Source organism: Mytilus edulis, chromosome 5 (assembly GCF_963676685.1).
Source record: "Mytilus edulis chromosome 5, xbMytEdul2.2, whole genome shotgun sequence".
NCBI classification, from domain to species: Eukaryota; Metazoa; Mollusca; class Bivalvia; order Mytilida; family Mytilidae; genus Mytilus; species Mytilus edulis.
The window spans coordinates 25,752,567-25,775,026 of NC_092348.1; the positions used below are offsets into that span (position 1 = coordinate 25,752,567).

The window sequence follows — 22,460 nt, forward strand, 5'->3', positions numbered from 1 at the left end:
ATATAGTTCTGTTAAGGCATCAGGGATATTTTCCAATCGATTTTTTTTTCTAAATTCGATATTAGAATTAATATTTAATTAACGGAAGCATGCACCATATTTTCATATGTTGGTGTTATCAGTTTTTATACAATCTGTGAAACAATTCGTTGGTACTTACATGCTTCAGGTCACATTAAAACTAAGTTTGTGGTACTGTTCTGAACATAAATTAAGTATTATAAGCTTAACTTTTCAAAAGGTACGGTCGCTTTTTCAATGGTGGCGATAATACTTTCAGTACGTGTTTGTCGTAAACTTTTAACCCTTTTAAACCATCTTTATCAATTTACTGTCTCAGGAAACGTTTTGCCCTTTATTTCTCCGAATTGAATTGCCTTCAGTTTGCGACGTTTTTCATGCTTTCCTAATTGTTGGTAACAGATGTTATACAAACACCTACCATATTGTTTTTCTGTTATGAATAAATCGTTTAATACTTGGTCATAACGACATTGGTATGTTATGCATGTCCTTGGTTCCATCCATGTTGAATTGAGTGGTTTGCATTCCTTCCAATGCATACATCCTACAAAAGTTTAATATAATTTTGCAGTATTAAAATGTATATGGAAAGGATTTTACAGGTAAAATTTAGCAATTTTCTCTATAAGAGAGTTTATATACATTATAGTATTAAAGAAAAACGAAATTTTAATCAATTTCTTTTAGTAAATTTAGAATCATATTTCATTCAAATAAAATAGAAATATGAACACTAAAAAAATTAAAACGTATTATGAATGAACTAAATTCACTGGCTCAATTTTCATATATATACTTAGTTGAAACTTTTCATTACCCTAGAGATGCGGGTTGATTGCTGTAATATATACGTCATAATCAAGGAAATAACACGTCTAGTAGTAGTTTTTAAGGTCGCATTTCTGATTGTACTTTCCTAATTATTTTTATTAATTTTGTTTTTGGCGTATTCTCGTATTGTGGCTTAAACTCTTATCATTATATTTTCCCGATTTCAAGAAACACTGTTGCTTGAGTCATTAACCTAGCAAGTACTTTCGTAAAGTAACTTCATTACATAAATACCTTGACCAGTTATGACAAGTCCTCCTCTGCTCGTATCACATACATAATCAGTACATTCGTATCGTCTAGTATCGCCCTGTTTAACACACTTTCCATCTATTCCTTTACATCCTTTTAAAATAACAGAAAATGTTAAATTCAAATATTCGAACCAACAAATTGAAAGTAAAAATCAATTTGGAGGGGAAAGGGAGGGTCAAAATTTGAAACTGCTGTTATACATTTCTACAACTACAAGTTATTGGTTGTATTGCTGATAAAAACAAGCTAGCTCAGCCAGCAGTTTACATCCGTCTTCCGTTGATTATCTGAAAAAGTTCTTCACATGCTTGTTAATAAATTAAACCGTACCTTAAAACACTCACATATGTATTTGTAAAACAAGTGTGTTTCCTTTTTAAATCAATTATTGTGACATTTTGAGAAGTAGGTATAAGGCGGGTGAGTAACATATATTAAAGTGTTTTTGTACTTTTTACATGCTTAGCAAAATATCTGAAGTATTAAACACTTTTTACCTGGCTTTTCAACTGTATGCATTATAACCCTTGTTGGACTGACATTTTCACGCTTGCACTTATATGTTGTACATGTTTTTGTGTTTCTCCACACAGCTCCATCAGCTTTACATTTATCATTGTAAGGACATCCTGAAATGCAAAATTAACTAAATAACTATCAAAGACGCTATATGTTTATCATGAATATTGTCATACAAATTTGTTATTTTTAAATGGCTATGACGAAATCAAATACCACCTCTATCATAAGCCGATTCAGACAACTACGATTAGCTATGTTTTGTGTCTATCTATTCAAATACTAATTTGAACAATTTTAGAATAGCCTTCACTTATATTACCCTTTCGATCACCTATTCCTCTGTCCCTCTGGTATCTTTCGTCTCTCTTTTTTTCGTACTATATATAAAATCTATACTTTACGTTTAGACACATTTGACTCAAAATTATTATAAAAGCGCATTTAAACATTTGTTTTTAGACGAAATTCCTTTATTTTTGCTTAAATATAACTTACGAAATCAAAAATCTAAATACTCGACTTTGTAATAGGATTTTAAGAAGTGACCTTGGTTTCTACTATCAGCTCCAAATTATGTTCCACATTAATGGATACTGGTTTTAAAACGTCAATTCAGCATAAAGATTCTCTTTTATATCAATGCTCACCAAACAAATAGTAAATAGCACAAAGCTACAAAAACAACCCCGAATACTCACCAACTATGACTGGTACCATCGTACCATATCGTGTGCATTTGTATTTAATGCATGGATTGTTCTCATCTTTGACCTTGGCGCCAAATGGTCGACATACTCCAGATTCATCGGTGCATCCTTTAATAAAATAAATAACTCTGTGATATGACAATAAAAGTCCATATTCAGAGATTTAAAAAAAAATCATATAGCCAAATGCATAAACTCCTCGAACACATCTGTCTTAAATTTGTATTCGATTTGGCTTAGGATAAAAGTTTATAGTACAATCTTTTTTTGAAAATAATTTGTAAATACAAAACGTAAATGGTACACCAAAATGTATTTTTATATCGATAAACTACTGTTGTATCTTATTCCGAATATATCGATTTCTGTAAGTTACCCAAGAACTAACTTTGTTTATTAATTGTAAACCACATTAAAAAAAATCAACCAAACTTACCGTATGGTGATGGCAATATATCTGGGAACATGTTTCCCTCTTCGTATCCGCATGTCTCTCTAACACATAAATCTTGATTGACCCATGAGGAATCAAGCGGTCTGCACGCATTGTCTTTTAGACATCCTATGAAAGAACATATTTGTGTACGAATTGCTTGTAGTTCTATAACATGGACATTTAAGAGTATATGGAAAGAAAATATGCAATATCTGTTATGCACCTTGCATTATAAAATTTCAAACTACTCTGAATTTCCCAAATGGCATGTTTAAAGTGTTCATTGTTGGGGTTTTTTTTCAATTTGCATTACTTTTATCTTGATTATTACCCATACTCATTAACAATATTAGCCGATTCCCTCCATTGCCTTTCAACTTTGACTATAGGCAAGTTATGATTAAATGAAATAAAGTAGTTACCAATTTTAACAGGGACAAAACTGGGTCCAGCATCTGTTTTTTGACATTGATGTACAACACATCTTCTCAATCTCCTTTTCCCACCAAACTTAACACACTTCTTTCTTCCCATGCAGCCTTTAATATAGAAATGATTAAGACAATAATGAAATAACATGAAATAACATGAAATATCATGAAACATGTATTCGTAAGATCATGATAATATTTTATATATATAGATATGTGAACTATTTATTTTGTCTGCCGTGTGAAAATATAGTCTTAATGTATTAAAACAACATTTTTATTTATATGCGTCAAATATTTAGAGTCAATATATCTTACCCCATACAAATGATTTAACAACTGGTCGACCAGTTAATTTGCTTAGCTCGCATCTGAATTTCTTGCACTTTTCATCATTTCTCCATTTTGTTCCTAAAGGTATACACTGTCCAAGAAATTCACATTCTGCAACAAAATACAATTTCTTGATAAAGTTAGTTAGCAATCAATATCAAAATGAGGGCCGAATTGACAGAGAATTTAACACATTAAGGTCATCATACGGCCTTCAACAATAAGTAAACCCAATACCATACAGTCGGCCTTGACAGGCCCCGAAATAGAAAATGTAAAATAACTAAAACAAGAAAAAAAAAGTCATTATTAATGAACAAAATCATGAAAGAAAAACAAATATAAAATAAACATCAACAAACGGAAACCATTGAATTACAGGCTGCTGACTTGATATAGGTACATACAAGCGGCATGTAACTAGTTTTAATGCGCCAACTCCCAGCTAACATTACAACACAAGACGGTTGAATAAGCATCTCGCAAAATCATTTCTAGACAAATATAAAGTCGCAGTCTGAAAAGTTGATTCCTTAAATTTAATCTATATGACTTGTTTACGAATTTTGCGAGTATCTGATTGCACGATTAAAAGAAATAGTATTCATCTCCTCTGAAATTATTTAATTTTTCAACTTGCAAACAATCAAGCTGATTTGTTATTTTTCTATTTAAGCGAAGGAGTTCACAGAAAAAAAATAGTGATATTCTGAATCATGTGACATCAAATTAAAGATCATAAATAACGATCTGCTAACAGATGCATTATAGAGTCTAAAAATGTATCTATAATACTAAAATTACGAGGTTCAATTTGTCAGCCGTCATCACGTAAAAACGACGAAACACAGAATTCAACTTTATATATAACTAATATAGTACAAAGGTGTAGATTAAAAATTACACCACTCCAGGCCCTTTTGTTTTCCACGTAATTAACATTGCCAATAATTAAGAAGTTCCGGGTCGAGTCCGATACCGATACCAATAGTATATTCACCTGTTACCTATTACCTTATCTGTACGTTCCGCATCTGATAGGCGCACCACCAAACGGTGTATTCAGGATTAATATGCTATATACACGGGTCATAATGGTGTAGATTAAAAATTACACCACTCCAGGCCCTTTTGTTTTCCACGTAATTGATATTGCCAATAATTAAGAAGTTCCGGGTCGAGTCCGATACCGATACCAATAGTATATTCACCTGTTACCTATTACCTTATCTGTACGTTCCGCATCTGACAGGCGCACCACCAAACGGTGTATTCAGGATTAATATGCTATATACACGGGTCGTAATCACAGGGTTGACATTACTAAATTGTCAAATTGTTACCTATTGTAATATTTTAACCAGTAAGACTTTTTAAGATAACAATACGAATACTAAAAATCTGGACTAAAAATAAGCCGTAAAGGTACAGTTTTCAATTTGTTAGTGGGCATGACGTAAAACAGCGAATCAAAGAATTCAACTTTATTTATAACTTATATAGGACAATGCTGTTGATTAAAAAATACTCCAGGACCTTTTGTTTATAATTAATATTACCAATAATTGATAAGTTCCAGTTCGACGGGTTCAAACTGAAAAATTTGAAAGCAGAGAAAAAGTGTGTATTTTATAATTGGCATGACTTTATCAGATGACAATACTAATACTAAAATAAGGCTTGCGCATACTTTAATTCAGTCACGGACCAGTGATATCACGGGTGTGTTCTAGTATACCTTAACATTACATCAACTAAATGATAGACATTAACATGTTAAGCATATAAATTAAAGACTAATTGTATTTCTCAAAATAAACCTACGTGGATCTTGTATCTTAAATGTTCCGTCCCTTGAACAGACATAAGTACTACAATCTTCTACTTTCTTAGCTCCAGGGAAGAAGCATTGGTCGTGGTCTAGGCAACCTAAAAGTATTTATTAGAATATAAGCACGTAAAATGATCGCATTTGTCTTTCTCAAAGTGATCTACAAGTATTGAAACAAATATTAGCATGGATATTTCTTGCTGGACATACATAAAATAGTAGAGACACATTTTAATGACCATCAGTTATCACTGTAAATGTTCTTTATGACGATAGTTACAAACTGTGCAAAACTCTCAAATAGTAATCCAAGTATTATTGTTTAAAATTACAAAAAGAATAATCTGATTTGGTAATGATGGTACCAAAGGTGATAAAATTATGTGATTCCATGTAGTAAATGCGGACGACTTTAGCCTAGAACAATATTAATGAGTACAAAAATAGGTATCTAGTGATGACGGACCATGTTAGCCAAACACATTATTTGTAATAGATAGTCCATCAAAAAAGAAACTATACGACGTCTCATTTATAATAAGTATTCCTAATTTCCCTAAATTAGTATTACCAACCTCTTATTTCTTTGATTTTAGTAGCAATAAAGCCGTCTCCAGCACTTGACATAACACATCTGTATTTAATACATTTGTCTGAGTCAACTCTATAATCATTCACTTTCATACATTCACCATCTAACTCACAACCTTTGAAACAAATTATAGGGTTCAATTATCCTTTCAAATATATTCAACGTATAATGTAGTAGATTATTAAGGCTAACATATTTTTTCTCCTATAATAAATATAAAAAGAAAATAAATATAAAAATTCTATATACGATTAAAGACAAAAGAAAATCAGATTTCAGCTGTATTCTTGGTTTTGTAATTAATTGCAAATGAAAACATTCAAAAGAAGCAAAACAAGAATCCGATCGTGAACTACCAATTTATACACAGTAGAATATGCTGTTGTATTATTTCTTTTGTATTTTTTATGGTATTCCTTTTTGTTTGTTTGTTTGCTGTGTCGTTGATGTGTAACTCGTAATATTCGTAAATTCGTAATTTATTTACCAACTTTCTGTGGCACCAGTTTTCCATTGTTACAATCATAACTGATACAATTGTCCTGATCTAAATCTTTCCTGTCATTAATACATTCGTCATTCATACCACGGCATCCTGCAAAATAAAATAGTTTCGTAGTTTTATATTATTCGAAAAGTGTTTGTGCTTTTATGTTAAAAATATTAATGTAAACTATGAATTATCGTTTTGTTCAATTAATGAACTTAAACATTTAGTAAGTAAGTACCTTCTCTTTCAATAGAACACACTTTACTATTTGATTGTGTTCGTTATGAATGGATATGCATGTATAAATGATCAAAATAAAGTTTATTACGATTAGAAAAAAATGGTACTTCCTAAAAATGTTGTGATGTTTTACACCTGTTTTCTTTACATTTTTCAAACTTATTAAATTTTTCTTACCATAGGTAATTTCTTCTATATCTAATCCATCCTCATCTTCAAAACAACCGTATCGTCTACATGTCTTCTTGTCAAACCAGGTCTGATTCAAATTTTTACAGTTGTTTTTCCATGGACATTCTGAGCGAATAATTGGAAATTTATACTATTTAACACAGTACAACAATAGTAATTGCATTTCAGTTCAACACATGAGTTGCCTATCAAAAACCTTATTGCTTCGAAACTCATTTTTTTAAACCATTGTTTTCTTCTTAGTATGGATAGAATTAGATATACTTCAATGACCTTTGCACATCTTAATATGATTATATTCCACTTTTTTACCATTAAGTAAAATGCACAAAGACAATTGTTCCTTACATTTATCTATCTTAAAGCGTTAACACTACATTGGCTAAAACAATTATAACCAATTCAAGTATATAAACCAGTTACATCAACCTTTTTGTTGCAAATAATTGCTTTTGTCAAAGTCCAAATAACTGTTGCTCATGACGCGTTTTAATGACAATTTAGACTAATTTAATCTTCCATTAAATAACTTACTAGAATCAATTATCTGGAATCCTTGTCCATTTGGCTGGCATTCATATTTTTGACAATCTTTTTCGTATGTATCACCAGGATTTTTACAGATGCCTTCTTCCAAGCAACCTAAAAAGTCACAAATACCATATAGAATCATACAAATGAATATACTATAGTCAGTAAGTGTGATACAAATAAAGTTAATGATTTTAGTTTTTTTGTCATGAGAGAGTAGTCCGACTAGCAGATGTTGTTTTCTTCTTCTCATAGTTTCACTGTGATGCTAGAAAAACCATACGGAATAAATACCATACATGCATTTATAATTCGCATGTTATTCTATATATATAGCTAAGGATTAGAATTTGTATCCGTTTTAATATTTTGTACAAACTAATATCCATTTTCCTCATGAAACATTATCAGCATATGTACGGTTAATGCTTCAAAGGGAAAGAAAAACAAATTGATATTAAAAAGGTAAAATCACAAAAATACTGAACTCCGAAGATTAATAATGTTTAAAAAGATGACTTATATTTCTATCAATTATACATCACGTATATTTATATTTATTCTTTCTATCAAATATTTTAATGTCACATATTGACTAACTGCATTCAATTAATCTAAATTATTTATAATTTACATTCAAAACTATATTTGTGTGTATTAATACATCAACTCTTACCGTATGGAGAAGAAGACAGTTCTGATTCGCCAGTAAAGTCGTCTTTATAACAGGATAATTTCAGGCATTCAGCCATATCAACCCATGTCTCGTCAGAGCCATAACATTTGCCCTTAAACTCACAATCTGTAAAGGTTTTTCCATAATATTTATTGAATACAAAATAATATAATCAATGAATGATAAGATTGCTTTAGCTTCAACATTCAACCGATGATCCTCTGAACATTTGATAAATTAAAAAAAAAATAATACCTCTCAAAACCGTGACTTGTCGACTTAAAACCGGAATGTAACGCATTTTGTTGAAATGGGTTCCATCACAAACATTTACCAAATGTAATACTTCATACATCAAGCTGTTATCTGATTGCATTAGTATTAACTTGTTTCCTATTATTCGAAATATAATACTCGATATATCATCTTTTTCGTCGAAGTATTCTGATTTCGTTACTGGAAAAATTGATGGGAGATTATTGTTTATTAAACCATATTAGTTCATAACTTGGAATCTAACCTTCTCGTCTCAATATATGGTCTGAATAACATTTATATTTCACACAACTTCCGTCCTTCACTGCAAACTCTCCTGGTGCAAAGCAGTTTCCTTTGTCATCTTTACAACCTGCAATGGTTTTCACAACATGTTTAACAATGGAGTGTAACTAATCTATATAACGATTTGAACAAATTATCAGTTATTTTCAGAGAAATCAACTTAAAAACTACAGTGTTGTCCTCTGAAAAGTTTCACAAAACAATTAACGACAAAAACTGGTCGTACGTATTCTGAATTGTTTGCGGTCAATCTACATTACCAACTATATTTCAAAATCACGACAATATGAATCCATTCACCATCAGACAGCAACCTAATATAAAAAAAAACACTACAAAAATATCGAGATTTTAATTGAACGTATCTGGTTTAATACATTTATTGAACTATACAATATAAAGAAGCCCAATACTACTGTTTTTTTGTTTTCTGCATACTACATTATATTACTAGGGGACGATTTGTTTTCCATTCAGTTGATGTGTTTAAGCTTTTCATTTGGCCATTTGATAAAAGGACTTTCTGTTTTGAATTTTCCTTTGAGTTCGGTATTCGTGCTATTAATCATTTTACATTAAGTCTATCTTTTTTAAACATAACTGGAATTATTAAAATACTACTACTATCAATTCTCATATCATATTACCGTATTTCCTTCTAAAGAAGACAGCCCCTAACTTTTTATCAGCCCTACAAACCACGTGTTTACATCTCTTTCTGTCCACCCAGTCATCTCCAATATCATAACATTTACCATCATATTCACATTCTGTTTGGTACAGAAAAAGTTAAGGTTTGATTCAGTTAAACTTTAACATTATAATAAGCCATTAAGATTTGGCATATTTAACAGATGTCTAGTCAATAAAATGCATTGCAAAAACAAGATGTGAGTTGAATATTTTGTAATTATTTGTTTTCATAGTTTCCTATGCTATACATTCTGCACTAATAAAGTCTTATATTAACTTGTTTAACTTTTTTTTTTAATTATCCAAAATATAATATAGTACTTTTATTTTTTTTATTTTTTTTCAATGTAATACAATAAACCATAAACACATGAATTCTTACTTGCAGCAACTCTATCTAATTTGCCGTTGTTTTTACATCTGTAGGTCATACAGTGGTCATCAAATTCTTCACCAGGTTTTACACATTCTCCATCAAAATTGTGACATTCTGCAAAATCGAAAATGTACGTGATTTGTTTTCACCTATTTTGCGATTAGATTTATGATTAAATCGAAGATTTATCGTCATCTCTACAAATAAGATGCGGGTTATACATGAATATATAAGTCAATGCAAAGACAAAAAACAAAACATTTACAGTGTCATAAACTGATAAAATTGTTAGGCAATTTTGTTTTAAACATGTACTCTATTTCATAATATTGAGCAATCACGCCACTATAGGTATTGTAGCGACCAAGCTTCAAATGTTCATTCAGAAAAATGTCATACAATTTAATTATATATATATATAAAAGACAAAAAGGTGCGAAAATACATATGAAAAGGAATGGGGACCAAGGACGTCAACTTGGTCGGCACCGCCTAGTACATAGTACATAGTACGAATATACACTACCTGTCTATCAAACCCCACATAATTATTAGCCTCGATTTCGACAAAACTGTTTATATTATCTGCACAACGTAAATATATATGTTGATATGTGGCAGAATACTACTAATGAGTTCATGGAAAACAGTCAAGCAAGGCGAAAGGTGTTAGCTATATACGTTCGTATTTTGAAGTGCCGTCATACAATTAACATGATTAAGGTTGTTTATAAACTCCTTGTAATCGTGACTGTTGTCGATATAATCACGGATGGCTGGTATTTGTACCATGATTGTCATTGATCGTATTACACATACAGTTTACAAATATGTGCTACTAAGAATTATATAAATATATATATACAAACCCAAATCTTGTTCAATATCTGTTTCAACTGAGTCATCCATTGTGTCTACCAATACACATCTAAACACTGCACACTCCCCAGGTTGTCGCCATTTTGATCCAACTGGTTTACACTCTCCACCAACATCACATCCTAAATTTATTCATATCTAAGTTAAAAATGAAGACTGAAAAAATTCCCAGTTTCTGTCTTTGTCTTAGCAATATTTGGCACCACTTTTTTGGCATTTTAGATCCTCAATGCTCTTCAACTTTGTACTTGTTTGGCTTTATAACTATTTTGATATGAGCGTCACTGATGAGTCTTATGTAGACGAAACGCGCGTCTGGCGTACTACTACATTATAATCCTGGTACCTTTGATAACTATTTGTCTCTATCATATAGTTGGTATGATTTTAATTCTTATTTTGAAACCTTACAATACGATTTTTTAACGTTACGTTATAAGCTATGCTTTTATTAAATGTTCAGTTGGTGGCTTAATGTTCAAATTGATTTGATAAAGAATGTGTAGGCCAACTGATTAAGTTTTATTTTATCAATACTTAAAATCAGTGAAAAGTATTATAAGACAAAACTATCTTTGAATAGAGATTATAGAAATTACAGTCTTAAAACATATCTTTAAAGTTTTAAAACCATCTAACCTGCTCCAATCAGTTCTAAATTTCCTTTGTTGTCGCACTGATACTTGATACAACCCTTTTGGGTAACGACATCACCTTTGGCAGCGCAACTACCATCTGTCCCTTTGCAACCTATGAAGGAACACAACAATGAAACAAAGTCATATAAACTATCAAGTTTTGTCGAATTTAAATCAAATGAAGTTAACCGGCTATATCAACCGGTAAATGTGATGTAAAATATTGGTTGTTATATATAGAAACACCAGCTATTGATAGATTTAACAAACATTCTTATGTCAAAGTCATTAAGACTTTTTTTGGTTAGTTGTGGCATTGAGATCAAATAATGCATGTTTGCCTTTTACCACCCCTTTTCCCCTTTAAACAAAAAAATTGACAAAATGGATACATGAACAAAGAATACCATTTTACTAAATAGTTACATTGCGTTATTGGAAGGTCAATATTTCTTCAACTTGTTTTTGATTTAGATATATTATTTGATATTGTTTAATACATGTCAATACTTTACGTGAATATGATTGTATATACCTGCAACTCTTTCCTTCATCACTAGCCTGTTTTGTCTCTTAGAGTATGAACACACAAAGTTTGTGCATGTGCTTTCTTCAAAGACCTTTTGATTTTTCATCAAACATTGTCCATTATGTTCACAGCCTGAATTAAAAAAAAACAATTGGGTACATGTTTTTATCCTATATTTTTACAGTTGTCCCAAATAAATGTATACAGTGAGATATTTGTTAATATTACAATGTGAGATATAGTCAGTATTAATACTATTATAGCACACAAGTTTTTGAAATAACTCGAGCATTACTGAATGTATTGTTCTAAAACAGGCAATCAGGGATTTGCTTCTACTGTTACCGAATGAGACTTCTTGTCACTTCTGGTTTATTTGATTTAGGATACAACTGCTAAACAATCTACGGAGCAAATATTTCGAATTGATCCAACACTACCTTTCTCTCTGGTGCAGCGCGTATTGAATATTGACAAGATTTTCTATGTGCTGTTTCTTTTGTTGTATGTTTTCGATTGTTTTAATTGGCTAGGATTTAAATTGTCATCATTTATCAACCAATTGCATTCAGTTTTTGTTCTCGGTTTTGTGTTCGGCATACTTCATATTTTCGAAATCTATCTCTATATCGATTTCCTATACATGCAGCAACTAATATTTCGGAAAATGGCCTTTGAAGCATGGAAATCATTAAATATTTAGAACATTAAATACCTTGTGATTCCAACATAAGTTCATAACCCATTGCTTTGTCGTCATAGTTGCAGATTAATATGTCACACACTTCTGTTACCCTTTCACCGAGCTGTACACACTTATTGCCATATTTACATGCTGAAAATAAGGTGAAAATATTTATATGTGAAAAATTGTCAAACACTTATGACTTATGAGGAGAAGTTGAACTGCAACATAATTATCACAAATGATGCACCAGCTATAAATATTCGTTAAACAGGAGATTGATCAGCAATACATATGATTACACATTATAAATTGTATGAATCAATTCAAATGAAGCATAATTCCGAAATTTATAAATCGTTGGTATGTAATTTCTGATAAATAAATAGACATTAAGACATGGCCATTATGTGTGAAATGATATAAAAGTATTCGGTAAAATTGGATGAGCAATGAATATGAAAATACATCACACTATATAACCTGAAGCAGGATACGAATCTGGGAACAGAATGGTTAACAATATATATGTTCCTGTTCAAACCAACCAAACGTTCCACTGACAAATATGTGATTTAAAAAATCGGTGGCTTTCTGAATAAGGTTAGATTAACGTATTCATAAAACGCGAATGCTTTATTTCATTACAAGTATAGAAAATTACTTACCGGTATTCACAGGTATAAATTCAGCAGTAAGGATGCCATTGAAAGTTGAGGCTTGACATTCGTAGCTGATGCAGTGTTCTTTATACGTGTAACCAACCTCATTACATGTTCCGTCAGATCGCACACATTCTGAAAACAGATTTTATCAATCATGTATGTTATAAAAGCTTCATACATTAAATTTTAAATATGATAGTACAATGTATATTTAACTTAATTTCTTTTAGGAAATAAGTAATTTAAAATGTAGTGTATTTTTTTTCGAAAAAAAAATGTTTTTTATCTCTTTGATGCAAGTATAAATGTCGTTTAAGCAAGACAACGGACGGTTTATATATTTAAACCGGTACTACCTTGCTAACATACAGAATCTAGATCAATTCTATAACATCAACACAAAACAAATTGAGAATGATTATTTTTGATACATAAATTATGTTGTCGTTCAGAATACAATTATTAAAACATTCACCATGTATCTTCAAATATTGCTACAGCTTAACGTTAAAAAAAAATTGATAAAAAATAAAAACGAAGAACGGTGACACACAAACCTTTTCCGACCATCAAATATTCGCTGTAAACTTCATTGTTATCAAAGGTTCGTCTGATACATTGATAGTTGGCGCAGACATTTGTGTCCTCGACAATTTTATTTTCATCAACGCATTGACCGTCGACCATACACCCTGCAAGACAAAGTAATAAAGGGTTAAGATAAATCACTTAAACGCCATTCACCCTGCAAGACAAAGTAATAAAGGTTTAGAATAAATCACTTAAACACTACTCATCCCGAAAGGGAACGTAATAAATGTTTAAGAGAAAAATCACTTAATCACATTATGTTCTTATTTGTTTTCAATTGCTCAAATATTCAAAGTTAATTGGATTTCAATTTGACCATGATTCTCTATTTTGTCATTTTGATCTACATTAGTATGTCCTGTATTGTATTTTAAAAATACTATTTTTCTGTTAAAGTAAGATAGGAAGATTGATGTACCTTACTTAATAAATAAAGGCAACAGTAGTATACCGCTGTTCAAAACCTGTCAAAAATAAGCCTGCTGATGAACCAGCCCTGATTAATATACTAATTTACTAGCATTTGTTTATCATTATGGCGTATTCTTATATATAAGTTATATGCTGACGTGCCCGAATTGAAAAACCTGATGACATATACTTATTTATACACCTGCTAAAGTACCAGTATCGATAACAAGATGATGTACAAACAGTGATACACCTATGATGATGTACAAATAATGATAAACCTGATGACGTTTTGATAAATATGGTTACGTTCCTGCATATACAACCTTAATGACGTACCATCATTGATAAACCTGACATATAACTTATTGTTAAACTGATGTTGTACCAGCATCAATAAATCTGATGATACATGTATACCTGCATTAATTAACATGATTACAAATCAACCTTGCTTACCATGATGACATACTAACCAGGATAAACCTGATAATGTACCATCATTCATTTACCTGGTTAAATCCTAATGTTTGAAAATATCCATGCGCATCAGTATTAAAAACACTATCGACATGCCTAACTGATAAACCTGAAGATGAACCATCGTTGATAATTCAGATGACATACCTGCATTGATAAACTTTATGCCATACCTGTATTTTCAACTCTGACCCGAGAACACAGTTATATCGGAGTATTATTCTTTTAGACAATATACTCAATTATGAAAATTCGCTCCGATACCATCTCAAAAAGTGAAGTGAACTACTATTGGGACAAATTATATGAAATTTCTATTAGCTCTAACTGAAAATATTGACAATTCTGTGTTAAGAGGATCTAAAATTATGTTTGACAAATTTAGACATACTAATGTTTTACCGTTTTTAACTGGACCATACTAATTCAAATAAAGATTCATTATCCAAATTATTTTAACATGTTATTTCATTCACTATCTTAATATTTCATGCATTAAATATCAAGAAATAAATTGTAAAAGTGTATCAAAAATGCAAGTTATACAATGTTTACACTAGGGACAATATTCGTAGACAACGACAAAGTCAAAGGACGATAACTGTGTCATTTAACACGCTAATAATGTACTTTTATTGAACAGTCGGTTGACATACCTGCATTGATGAGTCTGTAGTTGAAGCTTGGACACAGATTATTTGAACAACCGGCCGGTTTGGAACATTTATATTGGTAGCATATATCACTTCGTTTTTCTCCCCATTCAAAGCATTTTCCACTATTGATACAGCCTGAACGAAATAATATATAATACAAGCATATATCAAACCATTTTAAAGTGAATTTGTAGTTTTAAAAAACGCATATCAATAAAACTACAGAAGTTTAGGTAAAGAGATAAAACGTAATTTAAAAATATATAATATTTGCAGACAAAAAATTGAAAGTATGAAAAAATGTAATTACCATCAGGTCAAGAAAATGTATTTACATGAAAAACAAATGAAAACATAATTTTTTCATGAATGTGACCTACAAAATTAGACTATTTACCGGATTTGTTATCACATAAGCAACCCGACGGGTGCCACATGTGGAGCGGGATATGCTTACCCTTCCGGAGCACATGAGATCACCCCTAGTTTTTGGTGGGGTTCGTGTTGCTTATTCTTTATTCTTATAGTTTTATATGTTGTGTCATGTGTACTATTGTTTGTCTGTTTGTCTTTTTTCATTTTTGGCCATGGCGTTGTCGGTTTGTTTTCGATTTGTGAGTTTGACTTTCCCTCTGGTATCTTTCGTCCCTCTTTTATAAATATTGGTGTTTTGATAAGATATTCATATTGTTAAGATTTTCACTTCTGACATTATTTTGATATATAATATATAAGAAAATGTTGATGGATTTCTTTCTATAGGATATATCATCATGGATTTTCGGATCCTTCTTTCAAATCAGTTTATTTATTTTTGGTGGGATTCGTGTTGCTCTGTCTTCATTGTTCCAAATGGTGTTGTGTGTACTTTTGTTTCCCAATTGGTATTTCTGTCCCTTTGGTATCTTCAGACTCTCTTTTAGATCTGGCGTTGTAATAGTAACATAGTAATGTTAACATGCACTGCGATTTTAGATCTTTGGAATTATGCAATCTGATTTATATAGCATTACTTTTGTAATATTTTATTTATACAAAGACTTTACTAGTATGGGGTATAAATTCATCGTCGGTATATGTAATACTGCCTTTGATCCTTTTTGTATTGTAAATACCTTCTAACATCAAACTGTGTCAATTAATGTTCAGATGAAGTGGATATATATGTAGTTTGCCCTATAAAATTACTTACCAGTAAAACCCATCTTTTTCCATTTTGAATTGATGCATTTAAATGTACGGCATCTTTTTTCAAACACTTTTCCTTCTTCGTAGCAAGGAGAACCTTAAATTAAACAAAATAATCACAATTAATTTTAAGTGTTTAATAAATTTAAGTGATTCAGAAATCAAGCAATCTGAAAGGCATTACATGCTATGTTGGTTTTTCTTTTTAAATAGCTCAAAAAGTAAGTTTTGCCGCAAATTTTTATTTATAACCGTTGACAAATAGTATAAGCGCATACGTTACAAAGTATACTACTAACGGAATAGTAAACACTTTGTGGTATAATATAAACAACGGGTATCTGGATCCGAAATACTTGGAGGTGGGTTGGTGGTGGTGGGGAGTTGCTCGAATCCCAGGGGGTGAGTAAGAAAAATCTGGATCCGATTCTCTCCCACGTAGGATAACTTGCGATCAGGGTTCTACCGCTGTATAGCCAGTCAATGTCGTTTAAAACTTCCATCGCCGTAAAGCAGTTTTAAAACAATAACTCATTGTTTTTACGTATTGGATAATGCAAGAGAATGTTCGACCTGCATTCTGTTTTCATTGTATGTTTTTGTTTTTACATAATTACATTGATTACAATACCTGTCAGTGCACTGATGATGTTTAGACCCACAAGGACCCAAATATCTTTAGAACCGTTCTTTCAAAATATAAATGGTACCATTTGTTTCTGACGTACGAATCATTTCTTTTACATTATGGAAAATTCATAGTAAACAATGCTGACAAATTTTCTTTTTTCATTTTTAGATAAAATAATTACTTACCATTCTGTATAACTGTATTCTGTTGTATAACTATGGAAACAATAAAACATGTGATTAGTAGCACTGTTTGATAATATATATTTGCAAAAATAAGACGACACTAGATCATCCTCCCTTATAAAATAACAAAAGAAGTATACAATTTTCGAAAACATGGCATGCGCATACAAAAGATGACGGAAAATTCTCTTTATCATGAATTGTAAAATTGCGGTAAAAGGAAGACTTTAAACTTACAAGAAAGCTGTGTTACACATATATTAAAAAAAAAAATGATTTACGAAATAATTCTATATCCTATTTCACTTTATATCATATAAATGTTAAATGAAAAATTATTTGACCTACTTGGACACATATTGTCAAAAATAGCAACTTTTAATTCTTCGAGGGCTTGGTAATCTTTCAGCATTTGATACATATCAGCATTCCCAAGATCTGGTTGTCGAACAATCGCCATTAATTCTTGTGAGTTTTCCTCAAGTTCTTTGCCAATACCTAAAGCGTAAATAACAGCAACGTCCTTAAGATTGTCAGCATATTCGATCGTGAGATCTTTTCTATAATTTGAATTTCCATCTGTAACAAGTATCACGAAATTAGGGATATCCTCTCGGTCCCCTTTAGCTGCAGTGAATAAGACGTTTTTGGTTACGTTTAAAGCACCAGCTGTGAAGGTTACACCGTCTGTGTACTTTATTTTTGACATATGTTTATCAATGTCAGCTGATGTGGTGTACGAGTCTAGATGAAATTCTATTTCTACCGTCGTTGAATAAACGACAGCCCCGACTCTGACCGCACCATTATCTATAGACAAGTGAGTGAGAAATCCTCTCAGAAAATTCTTCAGTCTCAAGAAGTTTCCCCAACCTATGCTATTTGAAGCATCAATGATAAATACCAGATCCAGTTCACCAGAGACACACACTGCGTCTAAAAATAGAATAGATGTACAATTGAAAATGGAAATAGGGAATGTGGCAAAGAGACAACAACCTTACCAAAGAGCACATAACATACATTTCTATATTAATTTATCGGAAAGAAAAAAGTATATAATAGTCAATACCTGTAAAGTTTTAAAAAATGCATTTACAATATCTGGTAAAATGTTTTGTTAAATATTCGGTTGCAGGATACAAAGAACATCTTTATTTGGGCAAGCATTTTATTAGTTGGGCCTTTATGCTCTTAAACTACGTCCTTGATTTAGCTTTTAACTTTCTTTTTATCTAAAGCGTCACTGATGTTTTTATTTAGAACGAGCTTCAGGTAAAAACTTTATAAGACTGGTATCTCCGAAAGACAAACCTAAATACATTGCGGTGTAGGGTGTAGGTAACTGAATCAAGAACACAAACTACAAAAAAATATGTTTTTAGTCCAAGAACAAGAATAAAGTCGCTTTAATTTTGAAGTTAAAGTTATTTGAGTCTCTCTGTATTGATACTTATATTTAATACTTCCAATATGTATTTACATGTATAACAACTTATATTCTGATCAAAGATATTTCTCAAACTTAAGTAATTGTCTATTGATAAATTGGAGAGCTCCCTAGAAAATTAAATAAATTTTCCGTTGACCTAAGATTATGATGGAACATTCTGTATTATATTTGAATATAAAGCAACCAGAACATTTTTCCATTATTCTGTAGAATTATGTTTTTTTCCTGAAGTCTTTGATATACATATTGTTGTCTCTCATTTAGTTGACATAATCAATATAAATAGACGTGTTATTAACTGTTGGATTACTAATCTTACCATTTTGAGCTATTATTATACCAAACGACAAACAAAATGCCACCAGCAATAACAACAGGCGAGACATCGTGTAACCTTGCTGAAAAAGACGTACATGTACATAAGATAATATAAATCACAAGTATAACATCCCGATGACTACATATAAAAAAAAGATGTGGTATGATTGCCAATGAGACCACTATCCACAAAAGACCAAAATGACACAGATATTAACAACTATAGGTCACCGTACGGCCTTCAACAGTGAGCAAAGCCCATACCGCATAGTCAGCTATAAAAGGCCCCGATAAGACAATGTAAAAGAATTCAAACGAGAAAACAAACGGCCTTATTTATGTACAAAAAAAAAAAAAAAATATGTAACACATGAACAAACGACAACCATTGAATTACAGGCTCCTGACTTGGGATAGGCACATACATACATAATATGACGGGGTTAAACATGTTAGCGGGATCCCAACCCTCCCCCTAACCTGGGACAGTGGTATAACAGTACAACATAAGAACTAACTATAAAAATCAGTTGAAAAAGCCTTAACTCATCAGATGGACATGTATATGATGATCAATACATTTTAAAATCGCAAGTTATTAGTTATCATTTCTATAAGCTCAATAAAGCATTTGTTGCTAAATTTAAATATATCAAATTTTATGTATTCAAAGAGTTTGATTTAAAATTGCAATATTTAAAAATGTTCCCTCTATAGCAAGAACCATAGCGCAAAGCGTAGGACAGCATTATTTCTATTCAGCCGGTAAAATACCATGGCATGACTCTTAGCAACTAAGAGAATTGATTTGTTTTTTCTATATTTTTTTTATTTTTTTTATAAACTGTTTATAGCACACATCTTCTCGATAAAGTTCAAATTATGAATTAAGTAAAATATAGTTTAGAGCAATTTTATCGACTACCTTTTGTATGATAAAAACTCTTTCGTAAGATAGGAAAACAACATTGAATTTGGTCCTAGCAAAAACATCAACCATGTTGATTATCTCGTAAAACATTATTACAGTGGTAAACCGCTGTCCAAAATTCAAAAAACAAGAAAACACGAACAGAAGTATAACAAAACCAAACACAAACATGTGGTAACAACAGCAATATTCATGACTTGTTACAGGACTATAAGGTTTCAGAAAACATTTAAATACTCGTTAATTAAAACAAAAGCATAACTATCATATAACACTGACTCATAGTTGAATCAAACTTTCAACAGTGAGCAATGATAACGGTGATTGTAGTATTCAATTTAATACACTTCCATCTCAAGTTCATACTGTCATATATCTAAAACCGATGACTTTTACTTTTTGTATTATGAAAATTGTTTAAAACTACTTAGTATGTCAGACAATGCATGGTATAATCAATGTTACATATCCTTTAAAATTAAACATAACTATCTTAAATGACGAGGTTTCACCCGAAAATTATTTTCAGCATGGTTTTTCAAGTCAACAAAATACGTGAAGTTAAATGTTTAAGATATATATATTCATAAGATTGACTCAATCCTAAATATCTTTGTAAACATCGTTGTATGTAGTCTGCAATTAAAACTTCAGTGATATCATACGATTCCAAAAGGAAAATCATCGGCATGTCGTTAAATTCTTTCAATCTGCTAGGCATCAATAATAAAACATCTAGCCAAGTTTCTCAACAATGACTTTTGACTCCTGTTTGACTATGTTTTTCTGACGTTTGATTTTAAGTAATATATAGTTCTATAGTTTTAATCTCTATTAGAGCCAATGAAACGTTAAAGGAAAAGTGAAAAATTTACCGCAAGTCCCTTTTGAGCTTCATTTTAGCGAATAACCCGTCTGATCAATTACAAGCCTGGTATATCTCAAGAATGTTTTAAAGCACTTCTTTAAAAATAAGTAATACAAATATCCCAGAATATCATATTTTTTTTCATTTTGAAGGGACACATAATTGAAAAAGTACTGTATTACGACAATGGATACATACTAGTTGCAAGAATGAATATCAAACAGTGTAAGTTGTCTATTTAATCGACACCAAAGTCTTGTGATCGATACTTGCTCTTTCATTAATCGTCATCAGCAACATTCAAAATTAAAATATTGAACCTCAATTATAAATCATTGCAAATGCCATATTAAAAAAATCAATACTTACTAGAAAAGCCACGTTTAGAGGATAGTTGTAATGTATACTAATTACAACAAACAAAAACAAAGTCACTTACATATGACTCATAATTCAATAATAACATTAATTCCATTAAGCGTTTCTATTTTCCCATTATTGGGCATATATAGATCAAAAATGCTCACCAGAAATGACCGTTCCTGCTGAATGAAATGGTTACAACTAAGACTTTAAAAGTTTGTTTCTTTATATATGATCTTTTTTGGCCGGACAGCATTCAATATGGATTTATACAGAACAAAAAAGACAGAATAATAAAGATTTATCAAAGTTGTTTGAAAAAAGAGATACAACAATAGAAGTTTGTAACACGTATCATCACATTAATCTTTTTTAATCTTTTTCATTCATTTCTATGAAAAGATGTCCTGTAAATATTCCTTACGCTATAAGTATAACATATAATCAAACAAGATTTAGAAACAACCCACGTTCATACTTTACGTTTGCGTTTCTCTTGTGTTATTCAGTCCACATCACTACTTCATCGATTGACATTATGACCTGTTCGAAAAAAATATAAACTTTGTTTCTTAACGATTGGTAATATTTCGTGTGCAAGTATGACTAGAGACGTCCCGCATTCCCACTTTCAAAGCATATCTTCTCTCGGTTTTGCACCTTCATTCGTACCATGTGAAGGATGTCAATGCAATGGAAATAAGTATGGCGTTCATTATCACTGAACTAGTATATATTTGTTTAGGGGCCAGTTGAAGGACGCCTCCGGGTGCGGGAATGTCTCGCTACATTGAAGACCTGTTGGTGACCTTCTGCTGTTATTTTTTTTCTATGGTCGGGTTGTTGTCTCTTTGGCACATTCCCCATTTCCATTCTCAATTTTATCTTCAACTTCGTACTTTATTTGCCTTTTAACTTTTTTGGATTCGAGTGTCACTGATGAGTCTTTTGTAGACGAAACGCGCGTATAGCGTATATACAAAATGTAGTCTTGTTATCTATAATGAGTTGATTTACTACCACTGGGTCCATGCCACTGCTGGTGGAGATTTATTTCCCGGAGGGTATCACAAGCCCAGTAGTCAGCACTTTTTGTGCTGACATGAATTATCATTGATATGGTTATATTTATAAATTAACTGTTTACAAAATTTAGAATTTTTGAAATACTAAGGCTTTTCTTCCTCAGGCATAGATTACCTTAGCTGGATTTGGCAAAACTTTTAGGAATTTTGGTCCTCAATTCTCTTCAACTTCGTACTTTATTT

General features: G+C 31.2%; 1 protein-coding gene across 1 annotated transcript in view; it reads right to left on the reverse strand.

Annotated features, from left to right (window-relative positions):
- Positions 1-19,110, reverse strand: part of LOC139523297 (uncharacterized) — a 31,767-nt gene extending 12,657 nt beyond the window's left edge. The window contains exons 1-27 of the mRNA XM_071317165.1: positions 19,032-19,110; positions 17,608-18,195; positions 17,260-17,289; positions 16,448-16,540; positions 15,256-15,390; positions 13,675-13,809; positions 13,121-13,249; positions 12,483-12,602; positions 11,774-11,899; positions 11,240-11,350; positions 10,591-10,722; positions 9,728-9,835; positions 9,300-9,422; positions 8,612-8,719; positions 8,092-8,217; positions 7,419-7,526; positions 6,870-6,989; positions 6,450-6,557; positions 5,946-6,077; positions 5,364-5,468; positions 3,525-3,650; positions 3,198-3,314; positions 2,776-2,901; positions 2,331-2,447; positions 1,608-1,739; positions 1,090-1,200; positions 443-568 (exon numbers count right to left, since the gene is read on the reverse strand). Coding sequence (XP_071173266.1) covers positions 443-568; positions 1,090-1,200; positions 1,608-1,739; positions 2,331-2,447; positions 2,776-2,901; positions 3,198-3,314; positions 3,525-3,650; positions 5,364-5,468; positions 5,946-6,077; positions 6,450-6,557; positions 6,870-6,989; positions 7,419-7,526; positions 8,092-8,217; positions 8,612-8,719; positions 9,300-9,422; positions 9,728-9,835; positions 10,591-10,722; positions 11,240-11,350; positions 11,774-11,899; positions 12,483-12,602; positions 13,121-13,249; positions 13,675-13,809; positions 15,256-15,390; positions 16,448-16,540; positions 17,260-17,289; positions 17,608-18,195; positions 19,032-19,098 — 3,559 coding nt within the window. The 5' untranslated portion in view covers positions 19,099-19,110. The remainder of the gene's footprint in view (positions 1-442; positions 569-1,089; positions 1,201-1,607; positions 1,740-2,330; positions 2,448-2,775; positions 2,902-3,197; positions 3,315-3,524; positions 3,651-5,363; positions 5,469-5,945; positions 6,078-6,449; positions 6,558-6,869; positions 6,990-7,418; positions 7,527-8,091; positions 8,218-8,611; positions 8,720-9,299; positions 9,423-9,727; positions 9,836-10,590; positions 10,723-11,239; positions 11,351-11,773; positions 11,900-12,482; positions 12,603-13,120; positions 13,250-13,674; positions 13,810-15,255; positions 15,391-16,447; positions 16,541-17,259; positions 17,290-17,607; positions 18,196-19,031) is intronic.
- Positions 19,111-22,460: the final 3,350 nt, after the last annotated feature.